This window comes from Amblyomma maculatum, chromosome 4 (genome assembly GCF_055883805.1).
Source record: "Amblyomma maculatum isolate TAMU_Amacu chromosome 4, ASM5588380v1, whole genome shotgun sequence".
NCBI classification, from domain to species: Eukaryota; Metazoa; Arthropoda; class Arachnida; order Ixodida; family Ixodidae; genus Amblyomma; species Amblyomma maculatum.
In genome coordinates, this window is record NC_139347.1 from 67,880,772 (window position 1) to 67,904,658 (window position 23,887).

Consider the following 23,887-nt stretch of genomic DNA (forward strand, 5'->3'; position numbering starts at 1 on the left):
CCATGGCGAAGCCTAGTCGGACTTCCTTGCCGAGACAAGTGAATCACTGCCTCTGAGCATTTAACGCTTGAAAAGCTACTTTACCGTTCGTGCTGAATTTTACCTGAGAATATTAGCAAATGGTAGCTAGCCAGTGAGTGACAGTTCAAGAAATAAGCAAAGGATAAGCTTCCTAAACGATTGCTGGATACAAAAGTATGCTGGTAGTCTTCGCACATTCATACGCGGCTACGATGACAACCACACTACCAATGCAGTCCATTCGGAAAGCTAAACAGGCTCCAGGATCCCTTGCCCATATCTCTTTGCTCACAACTTAAAACTGCTCAAAGGGAAGGTGAAAGTATCGTACAGATTCATGTCTAGAAACCAAAAATGCGAAGCATAAATCCTGGCACAAAGGGAACCCCCTGTTTCCCAAGTGACACAATGTAGCATTGCTCACATGTGTGAGCGCCATCTGTTTGGCTTTTTCCGAGTGTTCAATTCAATTAATTCATTCTGGCCAAAGACTAAAGCTAGTCCAGACTAAAGTTGGGCTTGCCCTGTGGTCGCAGAGTTTCCTTAGCATAGGTGCGTACAAAAAGAGTAGCAGCGCTCACATCTGTCGCAACGTTCATGGACACATGTCATGTGCCATCTACTGTGCTGCATAACAATGCTAGACAGTTTTGCATGAAGCACTGACTAACAGTACCCTGCCAAGAACTCCGTCCTCGTCCACATTACATGTGTACAGGATTCAATCAGAGAGCAACTTAATGTTTTACAATTCTACAAAAACAGTGGAGACTGCTGATCGACAAAACATGCTTTGTCAGCAGCAAAACTCTTCTGTACCCCCCCCCCCCCCCCCCTCTTTTATTTAAAAAGAAAAGAACTGTGGACACTAACTCTCTTTAGATAAGGAACTATGCCAGCATTAGATGCATACATAAATCTAAACACAGATATCTGGAGCAAAAAATGCAGCTTGACCAAAGCAAGGCTAGCAAATTGACTCTTCACACACTGCTATCCACAGCAAGTTGCATAGATGCAGCCTAAGCGACACTTCATGCAAAACATTGATGAAGCTCATCAGTTTTAAAATAAAAGCACATAGCAGGAAAATAATTTCGGAAAAAATTTGATGCAGTGAAAGTTTCACAATGATAAGCAAGTGAAAGCAAGCGGAAAACAAAGCATTCAACAAGCTAATGCTCCAATGGAAAAGAAAATAGTTTCCAAGCATGCCTACAAAGCAATTCTGAACCTTGATGCACCGCAGCTCACAAGAGAACAACCTACAGAGTCAAAGAGAGAGAAAACAAGAGTTCACCTCAAACTGCGGCCAGTTCATTGCCATCCCAACACCGTGGTTATTAGACCACCACTTGAGATCTTTTGATGCATCAGCGTTCTGTATTGTATGCCGATATTCTTCATAAATTTGGGGAAGCCTGCATACCAAAAAAAAAAGGAAGAGGCAAAAACAGTGTAATTTCAGACTTAATATATATATGTTTCCATAATGAATAACATGTTGCTCACCTGTCGCAAAAATGAACAGAACTGCCTCCAGACTTGTCATGTGAAATTTAGCAATACCGTGCACTCTCATTACTATTTCAAACGTGCCAAATTATTCAAACTAATGCTTTGGTTCTGTCATACCACGCCTATTAAGATGGCCCCCCTTAATTCTGAACCTCGAATGGTTCGATCAAATTGCTGATACCTGAAAAGTTTGAATAATAATATATTCACAGATGATCAACCCGAAACCGAGAGTGAAGCGGAAACTGAAGTGCCAGTGCACCTAATTCACATTTCACCTAATCACGCTAAATCTGCAGTCATTTTAATGAGCTGAGCATGATCTACTAGCACTTGCTAGACTCCACTGCTCTTTCTCTCAGACTGAGTCTTCCGCGGCCAAGGCAACAAACACACTGAATCAGGATATGCAGTTTACACTGGCCTCGTTCCACTCACTCCACAAAAGCCTCGCAACACTGATATGAACACGTCACGTCACTTCAAGTGCTGCTCACTCTGGATCCACGGAGATGTTGAGGCAACCGTGGATGGCGAACAGCATCTCCTTGAAGAACTGCAGACGCCGCTGCTCAAACTCCTGGCACTTTTCAAACACCACGGTCATGTCCTCCATGTATTTGGCATTGTAGTCATTGATTTCCTGCAAGGCCGCTTCGTAGCGCTCCCTCGTGCGCTGCACTTCCTCTTTGCACTTGGCCACCCGGTCTTGAAGCTTTTTGACCTGCAGCATGAAGCGGTGCTATTGTGCCCTCACACAGAAGCGTAAGAATGTGTAGAAAGCTACTGACCATTCCTCTCCATGGCATCAAAAAGAAAATTTCAAATATGTGAAACTCATAACAGTTTTCTTAGTTTTATTTCTTTCCCACACTAGAAAAATCCGTGCCGAGGTCAAAGACTTGTGCGAGCCATAGCGACTTCAACTGCAGAACCTTACTGGAGCAGACAACAATGAGGTCGAAATGAGATACAGTATATATAGCAAAAATTATGCTGTGACTCTCATGGCAGCATGGCGAATCTACCAAAGCCATTTTCTGAAGGCAATCTGGAGCTATTCTGCACCAATCTCGAGATTACTAAGCAATATTTTCCATATGTTCAGTCACGTTCACTACAGCATGACGACTACTGTGCATATAGGCATATATCACGCTTGCCCTACCCTTGTGTATAGAGTGTAAATTTTAATCCGGTTATAAGAGACACAGATGTAACAAACAGTGGACAATATGAGACATTTTTCACTCATTTGGTACATCTGGTAACGAAGGACAAGCAATTGTTGAAATTCATCTCAAGAATCTCACATATAAAAGATTTTCTAACCTAATCTGCGGTGGTTTCTTCCAATATCGTTCATGAACAAGAAAGGAAACAAGGTGTGATCACTTTAGTGATATTTGTTACATCCGAAACTAACACAGAATGAGCCAACCATATGCAAAACATCGATGAGGGCAGATTTGAAAGTGCTGATTTTAGGCATTACAATGTGACAAGATGTGCCAACTCTAGCTGAACATAAATTCATGCCTCTTACACCCTTGAATATGACATTTCAAAAATAGATTTTTAAGGGTATCAAGTTTGGTTTGGTTAAAGGTTTAATGCCCCAAAACGGCTCAGGCTATGAGAAACACTGTAGGGGAGGGCTCCGGAAATTTCGACCACCTGAAGTTCTTTAACATGCACTGACATAGCATAGCATGCGGGTATCTTGCTTTTCGCCTCCACCGACAAGTGGCCACCGCAGCCGGGATTCAATTTCGCGTCCTTGGGTACAGCAGTTGAGTACCCTAACCACTGCGCCACTGCGGCGGGACTTAAGGGTATCAAGGGATGCTATGAACCCTATAAGCTTGAGCAACAACCTACAGGCATCTGTGGTGAACGCTTCAGTACTTGTCTGCTGTAACGAGGTTTAACTGCATGTGCATGTGCATAGCTTCAAAGGTACCACCCACACGCAGTGAGTAACAGTGACAAGAAGACACCTGTGTATGATGTGAATATGCATATGACACTCTCTGTACATAGCTTCTTATAGTTTTCCTCCCATCCTTTCTCATTCTTCCTCTTTTTCCCAGTCCCACTTATTTCTGCCAGTCGCACAATAGCAACTTAAAGCAGGTACTTAAAGGGACAGAACACTGAAATTTAGGTCTCAAATTTTTTTCAGCACAATGGAAAGATTGATGTCTAAAATGTTCGATTCCATAACGGCTTTGTTAGAAACGCTGCAGAAAATGTTTACAGAAAATTTTTAGATCAGTGCGTGCACCCATTTTTATGTAGTCCAAAGCTGGAAACCATGAGCAGCAACCGCAATGAAGACTGGTGGTTGACAAAAAAGACGTACCGAAAACGAATATAACTTTCACTTGCCAGACAGTAATCAGACATTTTTTGCACAAAGTAACGTCCTTTTCAGTTTCACACTCAATGCTGTTACGGCACAATAATGCACGCCCCGTCGACGAAGGTGTTAGAGTGCACTATCATTGCTTCATTCACAGAATTGCAAACACTCTGGCGCCATCTAGTGGTAAAACCTAAAAGCATAGCTCTCGCGGTTCGAAAGGATGGGTAGTTTTATTTAAGGACGCACTGGAGAGAGCGCAAAATATAATAAATTATGACAAGCACTCCTAGAAGAAAAAAGATCAGTGTGCAGTTATGAAAATCATCTATATTTTGCTGACATATAGTTCCGTGGGGTACTACACTGAAAGTAATAGGGTTTCTCAATTAGATAGCGCCTCAGTTGTTTAATGAGATTTTCAATGGCAAATTTAAATTTTAAAGCCTCTTTTCTTTGGTATTGTAGTGCTCGATCTGTACTATATGAGGCAATCATAATCTCATGACATATTTTGGCCAGTGTTCTGCCCCTTTAAAGTAAAGCCATTTGCTGTGGATGACATTCTCCATTGCAACACAACTATACTATTCGTACACTTGTGCTCATCAAGCTCGCAATGAGAAGTACATTAAAATGGCCAATTAATGCACATCTTCGCTGATGCACGACGATTGCACACCTATGCAGCATGTGTCTCATTGCTTTTTATCGCATCTCTCACTTTTTGTTGACTCTCTCCTTTGACTTTGTGCCCCGAATTCTCAAGCACTTTTGTGTGCATTTTTCTTGTATTCTTGACTGCTGTGCTGGAATGAATGCTATTTTAGAAGAAGTACAGCCTTCCAAAGTCATGCTTTTGAAGCTCGTTCCCGCCTGCATGTTGAACAGTACCAGAACGGGCGAGGCCCTGTCCAGCTGCGTATATGGCTTTTCCCCGCCATCCCTATTTAAAAAAAAAAAAAAAAAAAAAAAAAAAAGTGTTGCTGAAACTTAGAGGAGCAGTAGTGCCAGCAGGTGCAGTGTCCCCAGAGGTGTGCAAGAGGTGGTGGAGGTACCTGCTGGCTCACCTGGTCGGGCGAGAGAGAGCTGTCGGCGCTGGCATTGCGCTCCTGGTTGGTGGCGGAGCGCTCCCCTTTGCAGGCAGTGTGATAGTCGCTGCGCGCCTTGTTCACCCGGTCCAGCAACTTTGCCCAGGGCTTCTGGGCCTTTTTGAAGGCCTCGTCCAGCTCCCTTCGCTCTCGCAGTTGCATCATGGACCGGTGGAAGTTCTCTTTCTGCCAGCTCTTGACCTGCGAGAGGAGGCGCAGTCCTCGTTTCTACACCTGGCTACTACGCCAGCTATTGTGACAGATATTGTGACAAAAAAAAAAAAAAAAAGAAAGAAATTGCCACTACAGATGTAACCATAACATAACCAGCTGCTACCGCTGTTTCTGGGATAACTTGCACATACTATACTTACCATTTCCGCTGCCTGTTTGCAGTAACTGGCACAGCTCTAAACCTTTTGGTGGTTTTAAATGCACGGTGAGTGGGTGTGTTAAATAGTAACAGCAGCAAATTTAGTGGTGCTAAGGCAACAGCACAATTTAGCCATTTTAAAGGTAAGGTACACAACGGCCAAGCATTAGCACTGGGTTGAAGTCAAAACGGAAAAAATTAATTTGAGAGAATGTGTTGACATGCATGCAAGCGAGCATGCATAAAAGCATGGACATAAGAGAAATGAAACTATGCACAGTGATATAAAAGCATAAAAAAAAAAAATGCAGGACAAAGAAGGGACCGTGTCACCTATGTCCAATCGAGTTTTCTTACACTTTCTTCTCAATCCCAATGCAGATGCTAGCGTGCGTTGAGTACATTCAGAAGCCAAAAGAAGTCCTCCGCAATGCTAAGTGCAAGAAATTCTCCCTGGCTCAAAAATTATAATAGTAGTCTGCTTGAACAGGTCAAGCTACCAGTGTGCAAAAGGCTCCAAGAACAAGTGCACCTCAACTAACACTTCTGACATGCTCCCATGCGCATGCATGCATGCGCACACACACGCGCGCACACACACACGCACACACGCGCGCACACACACACACGCACACACGCACACACGCACACACACACACACACACACACACACACACACACACACACACACACACACACACACACACACACACACACACACACACACACTTATTTATATGTCTTCAGATATTCAGCCCCCAGTTGTAGTACAAGTCTAAAGTGACAATGTGTGCATGTTTTACAACCGGCCGAGAATCGTTGGGCACAGGTAGACTGCAAAAGCAGGAAGCGAAGGTCACACCGAGCAGAGAGATTTTTTGATGGGAAAAGCAAGAATGATTAGAGAACACCAATTATAAGCACCTCTAACCAAATGACTCAATCTTATACACTACTCCTCATGGCCAGACTCGACCTTGAGAAAACTTTGTTTGGTAAACAGCACAGTCACACCCAGGACAAATGACACGTGCTGCCATTACAGAAAGTTCACTCAGCTTGCTGGCAAACCTGCTGCTTTATATATGTAAAAAAAGAACCAGCTGAATGTTTTGTTCTCATACACTGCAGGTGACAGATGAGAGGAAGCAACAGACCTGTGGGACGACTTCATTGAGCAGCCGGTCACGGACGCGCAGGTGCATCTCGGAGGTGCGGTCAGCCTCAAGCAGGGCACCCTTCCAGGCGGCCTCGGTGGTGCCATACTCGGGGCCCTTGTCAATCTGCTCAGCCCACTTGCGGGACCAGGCGCGCAGGCCTTTGGCATATGCCTTTTCCACTTCCGATCGTTCCTGCACCAGCTGGATCAGCTCACTGCACAGCCGGTGGCCATCTTCGGTGCGCTTGCTGGTGCGCTTGTAGTTGCCGGGCTCCCAGAAGCTGTCACTGCCTGCCACCAGCAGCGCCTCATCACTGTGCTGAGACATGCTGACCACCGTCCCCTGCATGCACACATGTTGGCGCACCACTTATGTGAATGATGAGAATGAGTGTCTGGTCCGTCTATTTGACACCTTTTCCACCGTTCCAAGTGGCGTGCTTAGCTGCCTCCCCAATGGCATCAAATTTCCAGAAGGCAGCACAAAGAACGAGACAAGAAAAGTTTTAATGTACAGCCGCTACATTATTGTCAGTACTTGCATGCTTTACGAGTGTTCCCTCTGTGTCTGTTCTTTAAGCCAACTTCTGGAATTTCCTTAGGTCCAACCAACAAGTCCATAACAAAATTTTTATAAGGTAGGCCAGACAACAAAACAAAACGAAGGCTGCACTTAACACTCGGTCCTGCGCACCAGCAGGGCTATGAATGCAAATTGTACAAAAGAATTAAAAGTGTGGTCAGAGAGAGAAGTTGCCTCTCTGCAGCCAGAACCACATGCATACAAACAGGGGGCAATTGTTCAATGAAGTGAGCAAACCAGAGTGGCTTAAGTAACTAGACTACAGAAAACCGGAACTTCAAGGAAGACCAGTTTTCAGAATCTATAAAAATGGAAATTTCAAGTCGAATTACTATCAAAAATGCTAATCACTGCAAACCTGTGCAGTTGCAGTTACCTAGTAGAACGTCCCTAAGTGACTTAGGCTGTGAGAAACACTTTAGCGGAGGGCTCTGGAGGTTTCAACCACCTGGAGACTTTACGTTTGACTATCAAAGAAGTGGCTGTGTTTGCCTCAGCTCAATTTGACTACTTCAGATTAGGACTGGATTACGAGGTTTAAAGTCCTTAAGTGACTTAGGCTGTGAGAAACACTGGGGCTCCGGAAGTTTCAACCATCTGGAGTTCCTTCATGTGCATTGGCATCACATAGCACACGGGCACCTTGCTTTTCGCCTGCACCAAAAAGCAGATGCGTCTGGGATTTAATACCGCGTCCTTGGGTTCAGCATTCGATCGCTCCAACCACTGCACCACTGCGGCAAGGCAATCTGACTACCTTATCAGCTTATCTACAAGCATCTAAAAATTTTGGCATTGGGTCGCGAACTACCATCACCGAGTGGATGTATGCCAACTGAGAAAACATTTGAACGTGCACTCCCTCATGCACGCAGGCATGTGCACAGAACCAAACACCGAATTCTCAAAATAGCGTTTCTATATGAAGTGAATTCTCAATAGACTTCTAAGTAATATTTTATTAGCATAAATTTTCAGTTTACACACTTGATTGTAACAGAACACAACCACACTTTCAAAATGACAGCAAGACAAAATAGCCTCAATAAAAACTCCATGATCGCAAAAGACGCAGGTGAAAAAGCTTAGAATGAAACTGTAATTCATTGTAAATATGTGATGAGGTCCTGTTCAAACAGCTTGAAAGTGAACAGAGGGACCAGAATTCACGAAAAGCTTTGTACAAACAATGTTTAAAAAAAATTGCTTCAGGTTTTTATTACACAAATTTTCCTTCTAGTCTGTATTTTTTATTAAGCCGAATAAACAAATTTTCTCAGTCAGAAGATCTCTCACACAAAGGCAGTCATTGCTTCACAAGCACAAAACAGGATACGCTTGTGAATGATGTTCTCACCAGTTCTTAGGCTTCACGACAATGACCCAGTAGAAGCACTGCCAACATCTGCTTTGTAAGCCGCCTAACGAAGAGTCAGCTCTGAAAAGGAAAAGAATGATGTGAAGAGCACAGTGTCAAAAAAATGACACTTGAAAATAAAACTCTGAAACAAACAAACAAACAAACATGAAGGCCAATTGAGTAAGTCAAGAAGTTCAAACACACATCTATATTATAGTACCAGACACTTTTTGTTCAGTTTTATTTTAAAACTAATTAATGAGTGCAGAAAGGTACAATATATCTACTTGCAGGGCTACAGGGCAAAACATTCTCATGCTATTACCAGTACACAAACTATATCATGGACATAGAACGGGGTACATGTATGGAAATACTGATTATATAAATTTCCTCTTCAACGGCACCGAACTGCCCCATACACCACTGCAGTAGCATGGGCACCCAAAAGAATGCTCAAAAAAGGCTAGTTGCGCTAATATCCACTAGTGTTAACTTACAGAGATACCACCATGAGAATGGAGGAAGACAAAATCGACCAAAACAGCACAGGTTTGCAACTTTGAAGGCATGCAAGGAATAACGAAGTGCAAGCAAATGAAAATGGGGCTTTGAAGTAGTTAGGTACGCAAAATCATGTTTGCAATAAAAGCTGAAGGGACTCACAACGTAACGATGCATCCATTGGCCGCCCCCTTCTGCACATAGGAAAGCTTACCATTTCAGATAAAGACATCGACACCGTGCCCCGTGACACACCTTACCTCGGAGGTTGCTTATCAGACAAAGCGCAATGCCAAGAATTCTCGAGATAAAGACCACAATGGCTTATCAGAAGCCTAGACCTGCATTTCTTTTCTATCTGATGTGCCACAAAAGAAGACGGATATCCTGCCAAGCTACAGTGTCAACTGACGGCATTGGTAAAGCTCCAAGCACACATATCAGGCAGCATAGTGAAGTGGGTGCATTATGGGCAGACTTGTAGCCAAGAAAAATAAAAATACTCCATTTGTAATGGGGCCATAAATTGTCAAAAGCTTACAAGCTTGTAACGTAACAAGGGCTTGGCAGACCATCCACAGAACTTTGCTTTCTAAGCAACAAGAAATGATGAATCATTCACCAGGGGTTTCAAGCAGCTGAATGCTGCTTTAGTTACACCTTATTAGTAAAATCAAACACGCTAGCCATCGATTCCAGATACTCCTACTGTTATGCTTTTCTATGCTTCGCAAGACCTGAAAGTGCCTCAACGGACACCAGGTATGGAAATTGATTTCGGAAAAATCATGTAATCAGACAAGCTGCATCTCTTCCAGTTCAATGAATAAGATGGACTTCGCTGCAGAGCAAACACATCGAGTAACTCCCTGTTGAGGATCTTTTCCTTTGGAAGGACTTAACAATTCCTTCCAGTACACTTCTGCTTCATTACAGCGGCTCAGAGGTGAGGGTGCTTGACTGGTCCCAAGTATGTGGGTTCGATCCTGGCCGCGGTGGCTGCCTTTCGACTGAGGCAGGATGCAAGGTGCATGTGTACTGTGCGGTGCCAGCGCACATGAAAGAAACCCAGGGGGTCGAAATTACCCATGGCCCTCAACTAGCACACTCCTCACAGTCCGAGTCGCTCTGGGATGTGAAGTTCTATAAGCCGAACCAATCCATTACATTGATACAAGGACATTATGCAACATTTTTTTCAAGGCTACCAGGTTCAAGCACAGCTGATGCCTGAATGAATGCCTTCATGAGCTTCCAGTGAGATCAACCAGTGAGCTATGGAATTGTTTGTGGGGTTTAACGTCCCAAAGCAACTCAGACTATGAGAGACGCCATAGTGGAGGAGTCCGGAAATTTCGAACACCTGGGGTTCTTTAACGTGCACTGACACCGCACAGCACATGGGCGTCTTGCTTTTCACCTCCATTAAAAAGCTGCCGCCGAGGCCAGGATTCGATACCGCAACCCTGGGAACAGTAGTCGAGCGCCGTAACCACTGTGCCACCCCGGCGGGGCGAGCTTTGGAATTGGAGGGGTTGCTCTGCGATTTGGTATTTATGTTCTCATACAGGATATGACAGGCATTTAAACTAGGCCCATTATGCCAGTAACTACACAAACTAGCCTGTATTTTGATGACATTTTTTTCCATAAGGAACTGAGAGACAAGTGAACAGCGGGCTAGATAACCTGTTCATGTGGCTTGGTGTAAGATAATTAGCACTAAACACACCAAAACAAAATATAATTTGGTCCGACCAAACAACCACTGTGTTACTTTCTTTTATATTCTCTTCGGTGATGAACAAATTGAATGCACATGTAAGATAAGCTCTTTGGTGTAGTTTTTCAAGAATGCCCAACTGGTCTGTATGACAGCATAGCAAACTGACAAGCCTATCAAAAGAAGTATTTCAGTCACCTACAAATTAAAGGCTCTGGGGTAAGTTACTCCTGTGTCTAAAAGAACTAAGTTTAACAGCAAGAGATGTGACTAACATGTTAATGGCGCCAATTTTAACTTTGGAATGAAAGAAAACAGAACGCACCGACAGACAGTTCTGTGTGCCTCCTTTTTTATCCCTAAGTTCAAGCTATATCCCACCAATGAAGCACCAACTAGACCGGAGGAATACCGCTCTGTTACATGTCATTCCACTGCTGTTGAGTGATGGGGGTCGACACTATGTCAAGCATTTTTATTGTCTTTTCTACCTCTTAGGCAACAGAAGTCTTCGCTGAATACAGCACTAGTTTTGTTTCTGTAAATAGAAGAAGAAAAAAATACTGCAAAGAGTAGTTATCTAGCAAATATAAACACATAAGAAGTACATCGATATCACAACATGGCCTTGGAACAATGCTACTCAATGCCGAAGCGAGTCGGTGCTCATTTTAGGCACAAAAAGAAAAAAAAAACGCCAGAAAGAGGACGGGAAGGGAGAAGGGGACAAAAAACGGTCGCGAGTGGGAGCCGAAAATATGCCAGCTCCACGATCGCCAGGCGAACGCGAACGCCGGCTGGAATCGTGTGCAACGATCGGGACCAGGCCATCTATCCTCGAAAGCGGGCAGTATGTGAGATATTGGGGGGGGGGCACGTGTGGTGGAGAAGGAACGCGTGCGCCTCCGACAGGCTGGCTCAAGCACTTGGGCGCGCCGTGCACTCATCACGCCATCGGCAGGCGTCTGTATCGAGCAGCCGCGCTCCTCGCCGCTACAGACGCCCATCACAGACAACCAGGGCCCCGGTGAGAGCGCGGCACCTACATCCACGTGCTAGGATGGGTGGCGTGGATTGCGCTCCGCAGAAAGGTGCAGGTGGAGGGGGAGGCTGAGAAGCTTCCTGCGCGGCGTGTCGTGCCGAGCAACGAGCGAAAGTGTCGTGCGCGACTCGATCAAGAATAGGCTCGCCGGGCAAGCGAAAAGCCTTTCCCGCCCCCCTCCGGCGACAGAGCCCATCAGCGGCGACCGTGCACCACCTCCCATACCCTTCGTTCATCCGCTCACTTTCCGTACCTCCGGGAAAACAAAGGCGGCGCAAGAACGCTTGAGCTAGCCACGAGCCGATGGAGTGCAGCAGCCAGCGAAGCGCTGTCGGCGCAGCGGCATCTCTGGGACCAGCCCCACAATACGGCGCTCCCTGCGGGCGGCAGAAGCGCGCCTGTGCAACCTGCCACTCGACGTGCACGGCCAAACGCGCAGGACGATGCAGGGACCTGTCGGGCCCAGCCGTTCGCCGCTTGCGTAAATAGGCAGCGACGGCGAGCAGCATGCGAGAGCAACATGACAGGAGCCACGTTTTTCATTACGCGTGCCATAAACGGAAAGTGAAACGACATGTTCAGCATGGACCACGGTGTAAGAGTGGCATGGACCTCTACAGTGCCGACAACGGGCAACGTCTTTAGACCGTGCGCGAGGAGGTCGGGAAGGTCAACCGATAACGGCGTCGAAGAGCAAAAAGCGCTTTACTCACACAGGATAGCCGCCGAAGAGTGGTTGCCATGAGTGTCCTAGAGCATGACAGCAGGCCAGAGACGAAAGGCAGGTACACTGAAATAAGTCAAAGGTACAGGAGAGAGAGAGAGAAAAAGTTAACAATTGCCACGGGTGAAACAAATGACAACGCTATGCGCAGCAGGTGAGTGCGAATGCGTAAAGGGGCATTTACACAAGAGCGCTCAATCCTCACAGATTCCCGCTACCCTTGCGGAAGCTGGTATCTACCCTCTGGATCTTCTCCTCGCCCAGAGGGGACTGACCCACATTGATCGTCTCAGCCATGCTCCAGATGGTGCCTCACTCCTAGCACGGCTGCACAGCAAATCCCATTCTCGTATGGGTAAGCTGTATACAGTGTACAGAGAAATCATCGGTCCTGTCCCAGGTTTCTCAGTCCTACCCCCTCCACCCAATCGACCCCCAATTCCTGTCTTTTTGGATACGGATGGTCACACCAAACGTCACACCCCTGTAGCTGCCTTCCAGCAGACAACTGCAGCCCTCCTTGAGGAGTGTAGAGAATCTACACTCCTCTTTACGGATGGCTCGGTTCGACCCGCTACCTTCCAAGCAGCTGCTGCTATGACAGCACCGCAGCTAGACCAGTCTAGGTCCTGCCGCCTGTCATTCCCTGCCAGTTCAACAGCTGCTGAGCTGGCCGGTCTACACCTAGCCGCACAGTTCATCGCTTCCAGTGTCCCTCCTGGACCTGTGAATGTTCTGTGCGACTCCAGATCTGCTCTGCAGCTCCTGACTATCTACCACGGCACCAACCTCTCGGTGAACATTCTCCGAGCCCGTCTCCTAGCCCTTCAGGACTCGGGGTATCAACTGGCCCTACATTGGGTTCCAGGACATACTGGAGTCCAGGGCAATGAAGAGGCGGATGCCTTGGCCAAAGCGGCGCATGACAACGGCGCCCCAGTCACTGAGGCTGTCACACCTTTTGACTTTTCAAGACCCCTCTTGAGAAGGTCGATAAGGTCTTTCCATCCTGACCGTCGTATTGCCGCTGGTGAACATCTCCAACGGCTCTCTGACAAACTTTCACGGAAGGACAAATCCCTCCTCCTACGACTTCGAATAGGCTGCACGTGGACTCCGTCCCGCATGTATGCCTGTGGCCGAGCTCCCAGCCCAGCCTGTCCCTCTTGCGGCAATACTGGCACACTGGGACACTTGCTCCTCGTGTGTCCAGCCTCCGCTGGCCATCGCCAGAAACTTCTGAATGGCTATCGGAATCTTGGTCTCCCTGCTGATACCGAAGGGCAATTGCTCTTCCCATCTCGGAACCAACTTTCTGCTCACCGGCTCCTCCTGATTTATCTGGAGGAGTCTGGCCTCAGCTCTGTTCTGTAGGCCTGCATGGGCCCATAGTGCTTCGTGCGGAAATGGCGGCGACATAGGCGGCGTCAACAACCTTCCCCTCCCCAACCTTCCCCTAAACCCAACTTCCCCTTCCCCCTGGTCACCAAGAGTGATGCCACAAAGATGGCCAACATAAGACGTGACCAGTACCCCCTCCCCAAAAATAAACCATAGTCACCACCACCACCACAAGAGCGTGACGTCAAAGACACGGCGGCACGCAGCAACAACACTGCGGTGACTCGAGAGCGATTCTGCCCTACAAATACGACGCCCGGGGTGTGGGAAAAAAACAAACGCGCGATAAGGGCACGCCCGCGCGCATGAAGGCGAATAGCGATCGCGCCAGGGATTCCGAAACGCGTTTTTTATCTTCGCCAGAGTTGAGGCGCGCCAAAGATGGGCGCGCTTCCAAAAGGTGTCGAGCAGCGTCTCCGTGCGGGCGCTTCGCAAATACGCCGGACAAGAGAAGCGCCGGCGCGAAGACTGAGCGCTTTTGTTTTTTACTATTATCCGCAGGAGCCGAGCTGAATGGGTTTCAGTAGCAGCTTAATTAACGGTGCCATCCCCTTCCCCTCCCTTTTTTTTCACAGCCCTCTCGAGCCCTTCTAGTGGGCAATTAGGCCATTGTCGCGGCGCTGTCCCCTTTTAAAGGATATTTAATCTCGCGCCGTCGCGACAGAGGAGCCTTCGTAATAAAAACAAGGAAAGAAACAGACAGAACAGCCCGTCTATGAGAGAGAGAGAAAGAGGGCACGGGGAACGATGACACCGGGCTAATGGATGCGGGCACGCACAAGAGGGCGTTTCCTTCTTGCATACTTTTCGTAGGTAGCGACATCGAGGCTGTTGCGTCTCGGCGAGCGGCGGCAGCCGGAGCTAGCGCGGTAAGGAAAAATAACGTCGGCTACATATAATTCCTCAGAAGCATACACCCCAGGGCAAGCGCTAAACTGACCCCTTCGTTTGGGATCGCAGACATAAAAAAAGAAACGCACAGACGGCACACGGCTATGGGCACATGATTGTCCGCAGCTACTGCACCACCAAATTTGCCAGCAAAGATAATTTACCCACGAACACGCCACATCACCACCAGGAAGACAGTTCGTGGAAAGGAATTAGGCGAATTATTTAGAGAGATTTAGCTTACCGCGATCCGCTACCGTGATCCGCCACCGCGCGTTCCACTGCGCATGCCCAGATCCCTTTGACGCCGATAGATGGCGCCACATACTTGACATCGCTAAAGGATATCGCCACATAGACCTGCGGCGTCGGGACCAATCAGCTTGTGCGCCCCGCCCACGCACGGTAGAGGGTAACGGTGGCGGATCGCGGATTACGGTAAGCTAAATCTCTCTATTAAACGAGGTAGGCGGTAACCGTCGCGCTCCTACCAGCCATGGGGGAGGGGTGAAACGAGGCAGACATGCGCATTGGCCGAAATGCGCCCGCCGCGCGGCAGGGATTGGACCCTGCCACCGACATGACAACGGTGGACCACAAATGAGCGGTGTAGACACCTCGGAGACACTGCGACTCGTTGAGGCACGTGAACGCTACCTGAGCTGATCTGATCGCGATTCAGGAGTGCGGCAAAGTGAAGCCTCTCGGGGCTTTACGGCAAAGCAGAGCCAAGCGACGGATATACCTGGAGCCCGCTTTGTCACAAGTATTAGCAACTTAGCACGCGCACGTATATTTATTGCACGGGAAACAGCCAAACAACTCCTGCTGACTACAGAGGGGGAGGAGTGGCGACTCGATGTAGACGCGCTACCGCTACGTTGAGCAAATTGTTTACGTGAGCACGTCTTGAGGTGGTGCGCTGAACCAACCGACTGTTCCAGGATTATCTCGTGACACACACACTACGCGCTAGGACACAAGACGCATCAAATCAGCAGTCCTGGTACGTGAACGCAGCCCCGAAAGGAGTCATAGCCACCGCTGCAGCTCCCGGCTACGAAAAAGCATAACTGCAGTATGTGCATGGCCCCGCCGGGGTGGTGCAGTGGTAAGACGCCCGACTACTGTGCCGGAGTTCCCGGGTTCGAACCCGACCGCGGCGGCAGCGTTTCGATGGAGGCGAAACGAAGAGGCGTCGTGTGCTGTGCGATGTCAGCGCACGTTAAAGATCCCCAGGTGGTCGAAATTACTCCGTAGCCCTCCACTACGGCTCCTCTTTCTCTCTTTCCACTTTCATTCCCACCTTCCTCCCTTCCCTTACGGCGTGGTTCGGGTGTCCACAGAGCAAGTGTGACAGTTACTGCGCCTTTCCCTTCCTGTGAACCAATTTATTTAGTATGTGCATGCTAATTTGACCGGACTGCACCAAGGATGTTGGCTTCATTCGCGCCTCGCGGCTTTTCCGCACACCGCTTGGCAGCCGCAGCCTCATGTGGCCACAGACACGCAAGTGCGTGCACACATCCGCGAAGCGACACAATCCGCTCCTCCAGACGGCCTCCCGAACAACGGCGGCGCCCAGCAGAACGGCGTGTGTCGTCCGCTAAATGGACAGATTCGGTACGCGACGGCGGCTGTCGTCAAGCAGGACGCGATTTGATGGCCCGACGGCGCCTGACGCTTCCCTCCTTCCTCCCCTGCCGCACCCTCGCGTACCCCGCGATCAAAAAGCGGCGATGCTCATCGCGCGGCCCCATCTCACCGGGCGAACGTCAACAACAAAGCAGCAGTCGAGCACGTCACTTGGCCTCCACTTCCGAGCTGGGCCTACCGTACGAGACTCGTTTTAGAAGGTTTCCATATAGGCTCTGTAGTAGCACTGCTAGCCGCATTCTGAGCAAACCTCAATCTACGTGTGAAGCCTCCGGGCTCCTGCCATTCCACCTCGCTCTTCCGCGGGATGCTTGCATGTTTTCGTGCCTTTTTCGGAGCGATCTCCCTGATCCCCGAACAGACCAATTCGGGAGGCACAGTATACCCTCTCCGAAGAGGAGAAAGCAGCGGGCACTGCTTTGTCCTCCTAGCCGCCTCATCTGTGGTCCTAGGGTGCCTCGATTCTTTCGCCACTGCGGTCGACTCACCGACACCGCTGACGGCTGGTTTCCTAGAACTGCTGCCCAGGAATTTTCGAGGTAGGCGTACACAAGCGGTTAATATCCCTTACAAAAATGGATATTGAATTTCTGTTACCCGCGTAATGTGTTTTTGATGAGTCATCAACCACTCAAAGGAGATTCAAGATTAGATGTGTTTTAACATCATATCCGCAGCAGACTTTCCTTTGAGATCACACATGAAGTTTTGTGTTTGGAAAACGCAACAGTATTTTTGGGTAGGATCTAATGTGGAAATACATTGACTTTATCAAATGAGGAAATGTATACATCACTAAGTGAATATATATTATTTCTTTGTAAACTGCACACTTACAGAGCCCTATGTTTTCATTTCTGATTAGCATATGTAGGATGTTGCCTAAGAAACAATTTTTATGTGTTTTAACATGAGATCCGCAACAGACTTTCATTTGAGATTACGCAAGAAGTTTTGTACTTGGAAAACAAAACAGTATTTTTGTATAGGAGCTAATGTGGAAATACATTGACTTTCTCAAATGAGGGAAATTATACATCACTAAGCGAATGTATATTCTTTACTATGTTTTCATTTCTGTTTAGCATGCACTGTAAAAACAAAAACAACTTTTTGGACATTTGTTTCATTCAAAACACGCTTACACCCTGCGTCTTGGGTGTTTGTGCCATTGCAAATCACTTCTTGCCAAGCGAATGGGTGCTGTGGTTGGACAATATGATTGAGGGTGTTACGGGCAAGGATATTGTGTACGCGAACCGACGCACTGCCACACCGCCTCCAAGCTAACGGACGCAAGGCCGCTCCATTTCCAATGCCTCCTTGCACCTGCGAGCAGGCCGTTTTGGAGAGACCAGCAGGGGTACCCCGGCCTGCGCCGACGACGACGCGCGGACGTAACCCGAGCCGTGCGTTGACTCGGAACTGGACCGTCCTGGGAGCATGTGCGCGACCAGGGCACGAGAAGCAATGCCTTCTTTATAATGCCTGATATTTTGCGTGTTTCTTAAGCTTTAGAGCTCCTTCTTGCTCTGCGTATAGATTAGCCGAGCCCTCAGTCATCGCAACGCTTCCCGAAATGTTTAGATACAAATAAGATTTAGTTACGAGTAAAATAGTGTTGGCGCTGCTGCGCTTGCCGGTATTGAAGCTTGCTCGCACTTTTTTTCCTTAAAGGTTCGTGCTACAGCTCCGTGTTCAGCGAAAATTACGCCCAAGGTAGCAACCACCGAAGAGACAGCGCTGATAAATTTGCCAGCGATGCCAAACTCGACATGTTAAAATGACTGCAGTGGACAAAATAGTGCGCATAGGTATCTAGAACATTAGATGCAAGTTATAATGGTCAAGAAGTTGTAATTGTTAGAGCAGCCGCAATGGCCTGTACACTTCGAAACATGCTTCGAAACATTGTCCCAATCTTATGAATGCAGTCCAGACATAAAAAGCAAATACGTTACCGACGTTACCAGTTCCCCGAGTGGCCAGCGTAGAAAGCTACGGAGTAAGAGGTACCGAGTTCGAATCGCGCCAGAAATGCAGTTTTTTTTTGCTTGGTTTTAATTTTTTTTATATTTTTTAGCTTTTTTTAATGTAGTTGAGGTGCTTCGCTACGTTTTAGCTTTTGCTTTTTATCCAAAAGTGCTCATTGGTCAACACTCATGAATAACACACAAGAAATGCACACATTAGGTACCAACCAGAAACACGGTGGCCAACTTTCTTGTGAAACTCATCAAAAATGCATCAAGAAAATGTATAGAAATGTTTATGTGCATGATGAGGAATGTAATTACCATTTAATCAGAAACTCATTAAGCTTTTTTGTAAGGGATCTCAACACGGGAAACAGCCAAGCAACTCCTGCTGACTACAGAGGGGGAGAAGTGGCGCGGCTCGACGTAGACTTGCTACCGCTGCGACGTGCTGTATATAGCGTTGCAGTCGTTCTCCCAACAACAGGTCACCGCCAGATCAGGCGACTATCGTGCATTAGAATACTAAGACCACGGGACTGCGGTGTTTCACTGCTAATGCTGTCCGCCTCTTTGATGCCACCTCCCTACTGTTTGAACCGTTAATAGTATACAGCTGAGGCAAACGTATCACGGAGCACGCTTCGGCGTTTGTGACGAAGCATTCCGCAGGGAAGACGTGATGCCTCCTTGTCCATGTTCTAGTGCACCAGCGGCGTCCGTTAACACGTACATCTGCAAAGCACTTTCTAACTTCGTTAGTTAAGGCGCGACACGAGCTAAATCACCGAAACCTGCTTGGTAACCTTACGGCCGCGACGTGGATCAGCGAAAGCAAGCAGAAGCGCATTTGCTTGACATTATTTCCCGCTTTTCGGTTACAGTGGCATTGCTCGCGTAGCAGAGCCGTAGTCCAGAAACGAAGCGGTGCCCAAGTCTCAACGGAAGTTTTCGTGGGCTGGGGCGCGGGACGTTGACCGCCTACATTCTCTTGTCGCCCACGCTCGAACCACACACCCTACCACCGGAAAGAACGAAGTAAATGAAGAGAACAGAGGCGGCGCTACGCTGTGTAGCAAAGCTCTACGTCAACATCATGTGACCAAAGGCACGAGATCTCCCACCCCTTCCCCCAGCAAACAAACAAAAACCCGAGTCTGCACACTCTCACAGGCGAGAGGAAGGAATGACATTCGGCGGCGATTGCTCCCTTCTCTCGGGGAACGGGAGCGATGCCGAGGCGGTAGAGCGACGCCGCACGCTTCCGGCGACGACCGGTCGCCTCGAGCGTTACGCCGAGTTAGCGGGTAATCAAGGCGGCCCAGCTTCGGATGTCGCCGCTGCTGGCTGTTGCGCCGGGGAGTCGGGCCGGATAACAAACTGCACTCTCGCAGCGTCGTGGGTTTCGCGTGGTCTTTCACGCCAACTTCTTACAGGCTTGTAACACTACAGAGCTTGAGGACGTGCACACGATGGCTATCGCTGCAGTAAGCTCTACGTACACCCTCTTCAATCGACGTGGCTTCGTTTAACCGATAACATGCGTTGACGGCCAGAGATGGCCACAAAATTGCCCACTAAAGTAACGATCTATAGGAAACACGATGGAGCCCTACTCGCCAGGTCAGACGACCCGCTAACCTTTTCGCGCAAACTTCCAGCTGTGCGTCGGTGACAGCGAGGTCACTCCAGATACTCGTGAGACCCGAGGCACAAAGCTCGAGACAAAGTAAGCGTGCCCAAAATACACAGAACAAAAGGGGGCGACAAACTACTAGAGGCAATCGGCCCATTCAGCGCAGCAGCTGGACATGCACACAGGGAAAGCGTGTCGTATACAGAGTCGGTCATTACACGGTACGTATATTACGTCCAGCGGCGCAGCGGGGCTTCCCCGGACGACCGCTCGAGCAGGGGTCAAGGTACCCCTCCTCCAGGGGGTGATACACGAAAAGCGCGGCGGCCACGAAGATGAAGCGGAGTTGGGTCGTCGCTACCACCGCCGCCGCCACGCGCGCCCAAATGGAGACGCGCAGGGCCAAGTCGCTAGTCACGAACTACGCTCAGCGGCGCGACTCCGTCCCCGCCAGGAACACCATGCACCACTCAATAGGCCGCTGCTGACTGCACTGGCGGAGAACGCCGCTGCGGCTGCCTAGCCTGCACTACGATGAGACAACGCTTGCAAGCTGCGGCAATACGCAGCACGTCACAAAGTGTGCAGAATTTGGCCCTCTCTCTCTCTCCACACATTCACGGCCGCCGCGTAATAATAATTCAACTTCGAAGCGCGCACGCTATCTGGACACAATACGAGTTGCCTTCTCTACCGCGATCACATCAGTACTGCGTCGGGTTCGCGCGTCTGCATGTACTCAGCAAGCCTATACACAGCAATCCATTAAAGACCTTAGACGGCGAGATACGACGGCACTGCAAATTACGTGCACTTGGCTACGGGGTCACGATGCAACGAATGTGTACACAAAGCAAGGAACCGCGAGGCGGCTCTTCCAGCGATTTGTACTCAAAACAGCCTCCTTTCCTTCACCTGGCTTCGGCAATCAAATGCGGTTGCCACAGGGCTCAATAATGGGCTCAGCAAGACCGCCATAACGAAAGCTTGAAAAAAAAAAAAAAAAGAGAGAGAGAGAGAGGGGGGGGGGGGGGGGACGCCCAGCGAATTTCAGCACTCACCATAGCCCAGAGCTGAATTCGATACAAGTGCTGCGGTAAGGCTTACAGAAAAAAAAGCTCGCACCGCATACCGACAGAACAGGACCTCGGCGGGAGATCGGCAAGACCTCGAAAGAGAACGTCACTTCTAAGTCTATGAAGTATGCGAAAGGCACGAAATCGGCACAGTTAGTAGGCAGGCAACGAAGGCTCAAACAGCAGTAACGTAGTAGTTATAGGCGGCGCTATTCAATGCAGGAAAGGACGATGTGCTGGCACCTCTAGTGCATATGTGCATCGCATTTGCCAGCTTCCAGCCATGCATACGCCCCGCAAGACCTCCCTCACGCGGTCAATTATTACTTAGAGCACCTCCTAAAGCAATGTGCGCGCTAGAATTTAGGAACTTAACGGGTTTAGTACGAGTTAGAACTAATTGCATCGTAATCTATAACTAGAGGTTTTAATTTTTTGAATATTCGGCGAACTTTTTTTTTTCGGCCAATAGTTTTGACGAATGCGTTACACTAGCGTTTTTTTCGGTAATTAAATGAGATATTTGTGGTCAAACGCAACTTTGATTATGCGTAAGGAAAATAAAAACCGCAGCAGGCACAGGACGGAGGGAGGAGACAACACAGGGCCTTCCTCCGCCTTGTGCCTGCTGCTGTTTTTATTTTCCTCTTGTCTCGCCAACTGGCCTACACATCCGCCCTCTTAAGTTAGATTACATACCTCGGCGTTTTTACATGTTACATAAGCCTGCAACTGCTGCTGAAATGCACACATGCTTTCGGCAGTATTGTGCACGTGAATCACGCGGCACGTGCAATAAACACAACCGCGTCGGTGTACTGGTCCGGTCACCATGAACAGTGTAGACTGCGGTCGTGCTTAGGGGTGGCATGCGTACGCCTCGCCACGCTCGCACGCTCACAGACCCGGCAATTTCCCCACCAAGTAAAAAAGGGGGGAAGGGGGGGGGGGGGGGGGGTGTACGGAAGGAGTGATTGAGGGGAGGGGGGAAGGGGAACCATCAAGTCGTTCTACGACGCCTTTGCATGCCCTTTCCTCGCTCCACATGCTCAGCCAACGGTAATCACGCATGGCACACAGTTGTTGGTGGTCAAAGTAGGGAGGTTGGCGCGCTGTCCCAAGTGAGACGTGTCGTGGGTGTCTGCAAAAGCGCTTTCTGTCTCTCGTCTCGATTTTGCTCAGTCCAGTTCACTTCCCCCAAAAGTTAACGCACCCGCGACCGGCGACCTTGGCGAACAAACAAACAAAAGAAAAAAAAAAAAGAAAGGAGAAGAGAGAAAGAGAAAGTTGCAAAGCGAGCGCGTTTTAAGAACCGAACACCACCGCCAACGGCCTGCATTGACTCCACTAAGTGCACGCTGTCGAACTGCAACGGTGGGCAGTGCCGCGGCGCGCCTGCTGGTTCGATTCGCATTCCCTGCAAGCGCGCTAGCAACAGAGGAGAAAGAACAGCTTGTGCCGTTGGAATTGACAGCCGCGAAATGCTGCCCCAGAAACCTAAACCATTACGCTGCTCACCTATACATCGCCACCCAGGCTTTTTCTTTTTTTTTTTTTATATACTGAAAGTCACTGCAGTGGGCGCGAGAAAGATACGGTGTACCGTTACTTCGACTTTAGGACATACAAAATTGAAAAACTGTCACCATAACCTCGCGAAACTGACAACAAGCACAGTGAATCGACAATATGAAAACTGAGGATAAGAACATTAACCGACTACCATACATGGTAAAATTACTTTTGAAAAGGAACTAAATTACATTACTAATTACTTTGCTGAAAATTGTAGAAAAGTAATTAAATTACAGTAATTTAAATACTGTAATTCAATTACTGCCATGTCTGCCGACTACTGTATACTATAGAGCCCCGTTACAGTCCCTGCCTGATTACAAAACAGCACTTGCGTGAGCTCAGCATGCGGGCTAACGCAGGTGCCCTATATGAAGATCCTATTGAGAGAGACACCGCCACCTAAGGTTCCCGAATTGATGCTCACCATAGTGTGTATAGGAATAGTTTAGAAATATACTTGGATTCAATTAGTGAGCACGACGGATTCAAGTGCGCTCTATATACCATAATGAACGCCGGAATCCAGTATGCGCGTTCCTTTCACCTGCCATGCGTCCGCCGGTACGAGTCTGATAAAACGAATCAATAGCCCACGGGCTCGGCTCGCGCTGAACTTTAACCGAGGCCACCGCCGGCCAAACGCGCCAGGTTGATCGAGCAGTAGCCCGGCTTATAATAATCCTGCGCAACTCGAGCGCAACGACTCCAGACCGACGACCTGACGCATGCAGATTCGACTCGCCGTAAATTGCACCCGCTCTCTCTGTGCTCGCGCGCAAACGGAGTCGCGAGAGCACCGCTATCCAGCTGACGCTCGCGGCATGACGTGCTAAAAGCGAGCCGTACTGAAGAAAGAAAAGAAAGCGTTTCGGCCACCGCAATGTGGGTAGCCGCGCAATACTTCGTCGGCGCCAATGCATACTCCCGCTATCCCGACTCCAAGCACGAGCGCGTGGCCTCAGATGGATGTTTGTTGGCACAACAAGACACACATATCTGCACAGCTGCCACCCAAGGTCGGTCACGTCAAGAAAAACAGTTGAGACAAACTTTTTTTCTTTTCTTTTTCGGAAGAACGAGTGAAACAAGGAACTGCTCTTCACGTAACGCGGCATCAGCCAACCGGCAAAGACGGATGTATAGTTCATTATCATATTTTTTTTTTTTCGGCGGCAGGGAGCTCTAATGACCCGAAATCAGTCAGCGTAAG

The 23,887-nt window shown here is 48.5% G+C and overlaps 1 protein-coding gene across 10 annotated transcripts in view; it reads right to left on the reverse strand.

Moving 5' to 3' along the window:
• Window positions 1-23,887, reverse strand: part of Synd (protein kinase C and casein kinase substrate in neurons protein Synd) — a 114,499-nt gene that overhangs the window by 12,225 nt on the left and 78,387 nt on the right. For 6 of the 10 annotated variants that reach the window (XM_084601798.1, XM_084601797.1, XM_084601801.1 and 3 more), the window contains 5 exons: window positions 12,453-12,529; window positions 6,526-6,870; window positions 4,963-5,196; window positions 2,037-2,263; window positions 1,322-1,442 (listed from right to left, as the gene is read on the reverse strand). In XM_084601798.1, the coding sequence (XP_084457924.1) occupies window positions 1,322-1,442; window positions 2,037-2,263; window positions 4,963-5,196; window positions 6,526-6,870; window positions 12,453-12,482 (957 nt within the window). In that variant the 5' untranslated portion in view covers window positions 12,483-12,529. Of the gene's footprint in view, window positions 1-1,321; window positions 1,443-2,036; window positions 2,264-4,962; window positions 5,197-6,525; window positions 6,871-8,467; window positions 8,549-12,452; window positions 12,530-23,887 lie in introns of those variants that run through there. The other 4 variants (XM_084601803.1, XM_084601796.1, XM_084601804.1 and 1 more) reach the window with 3 other exon arrangements.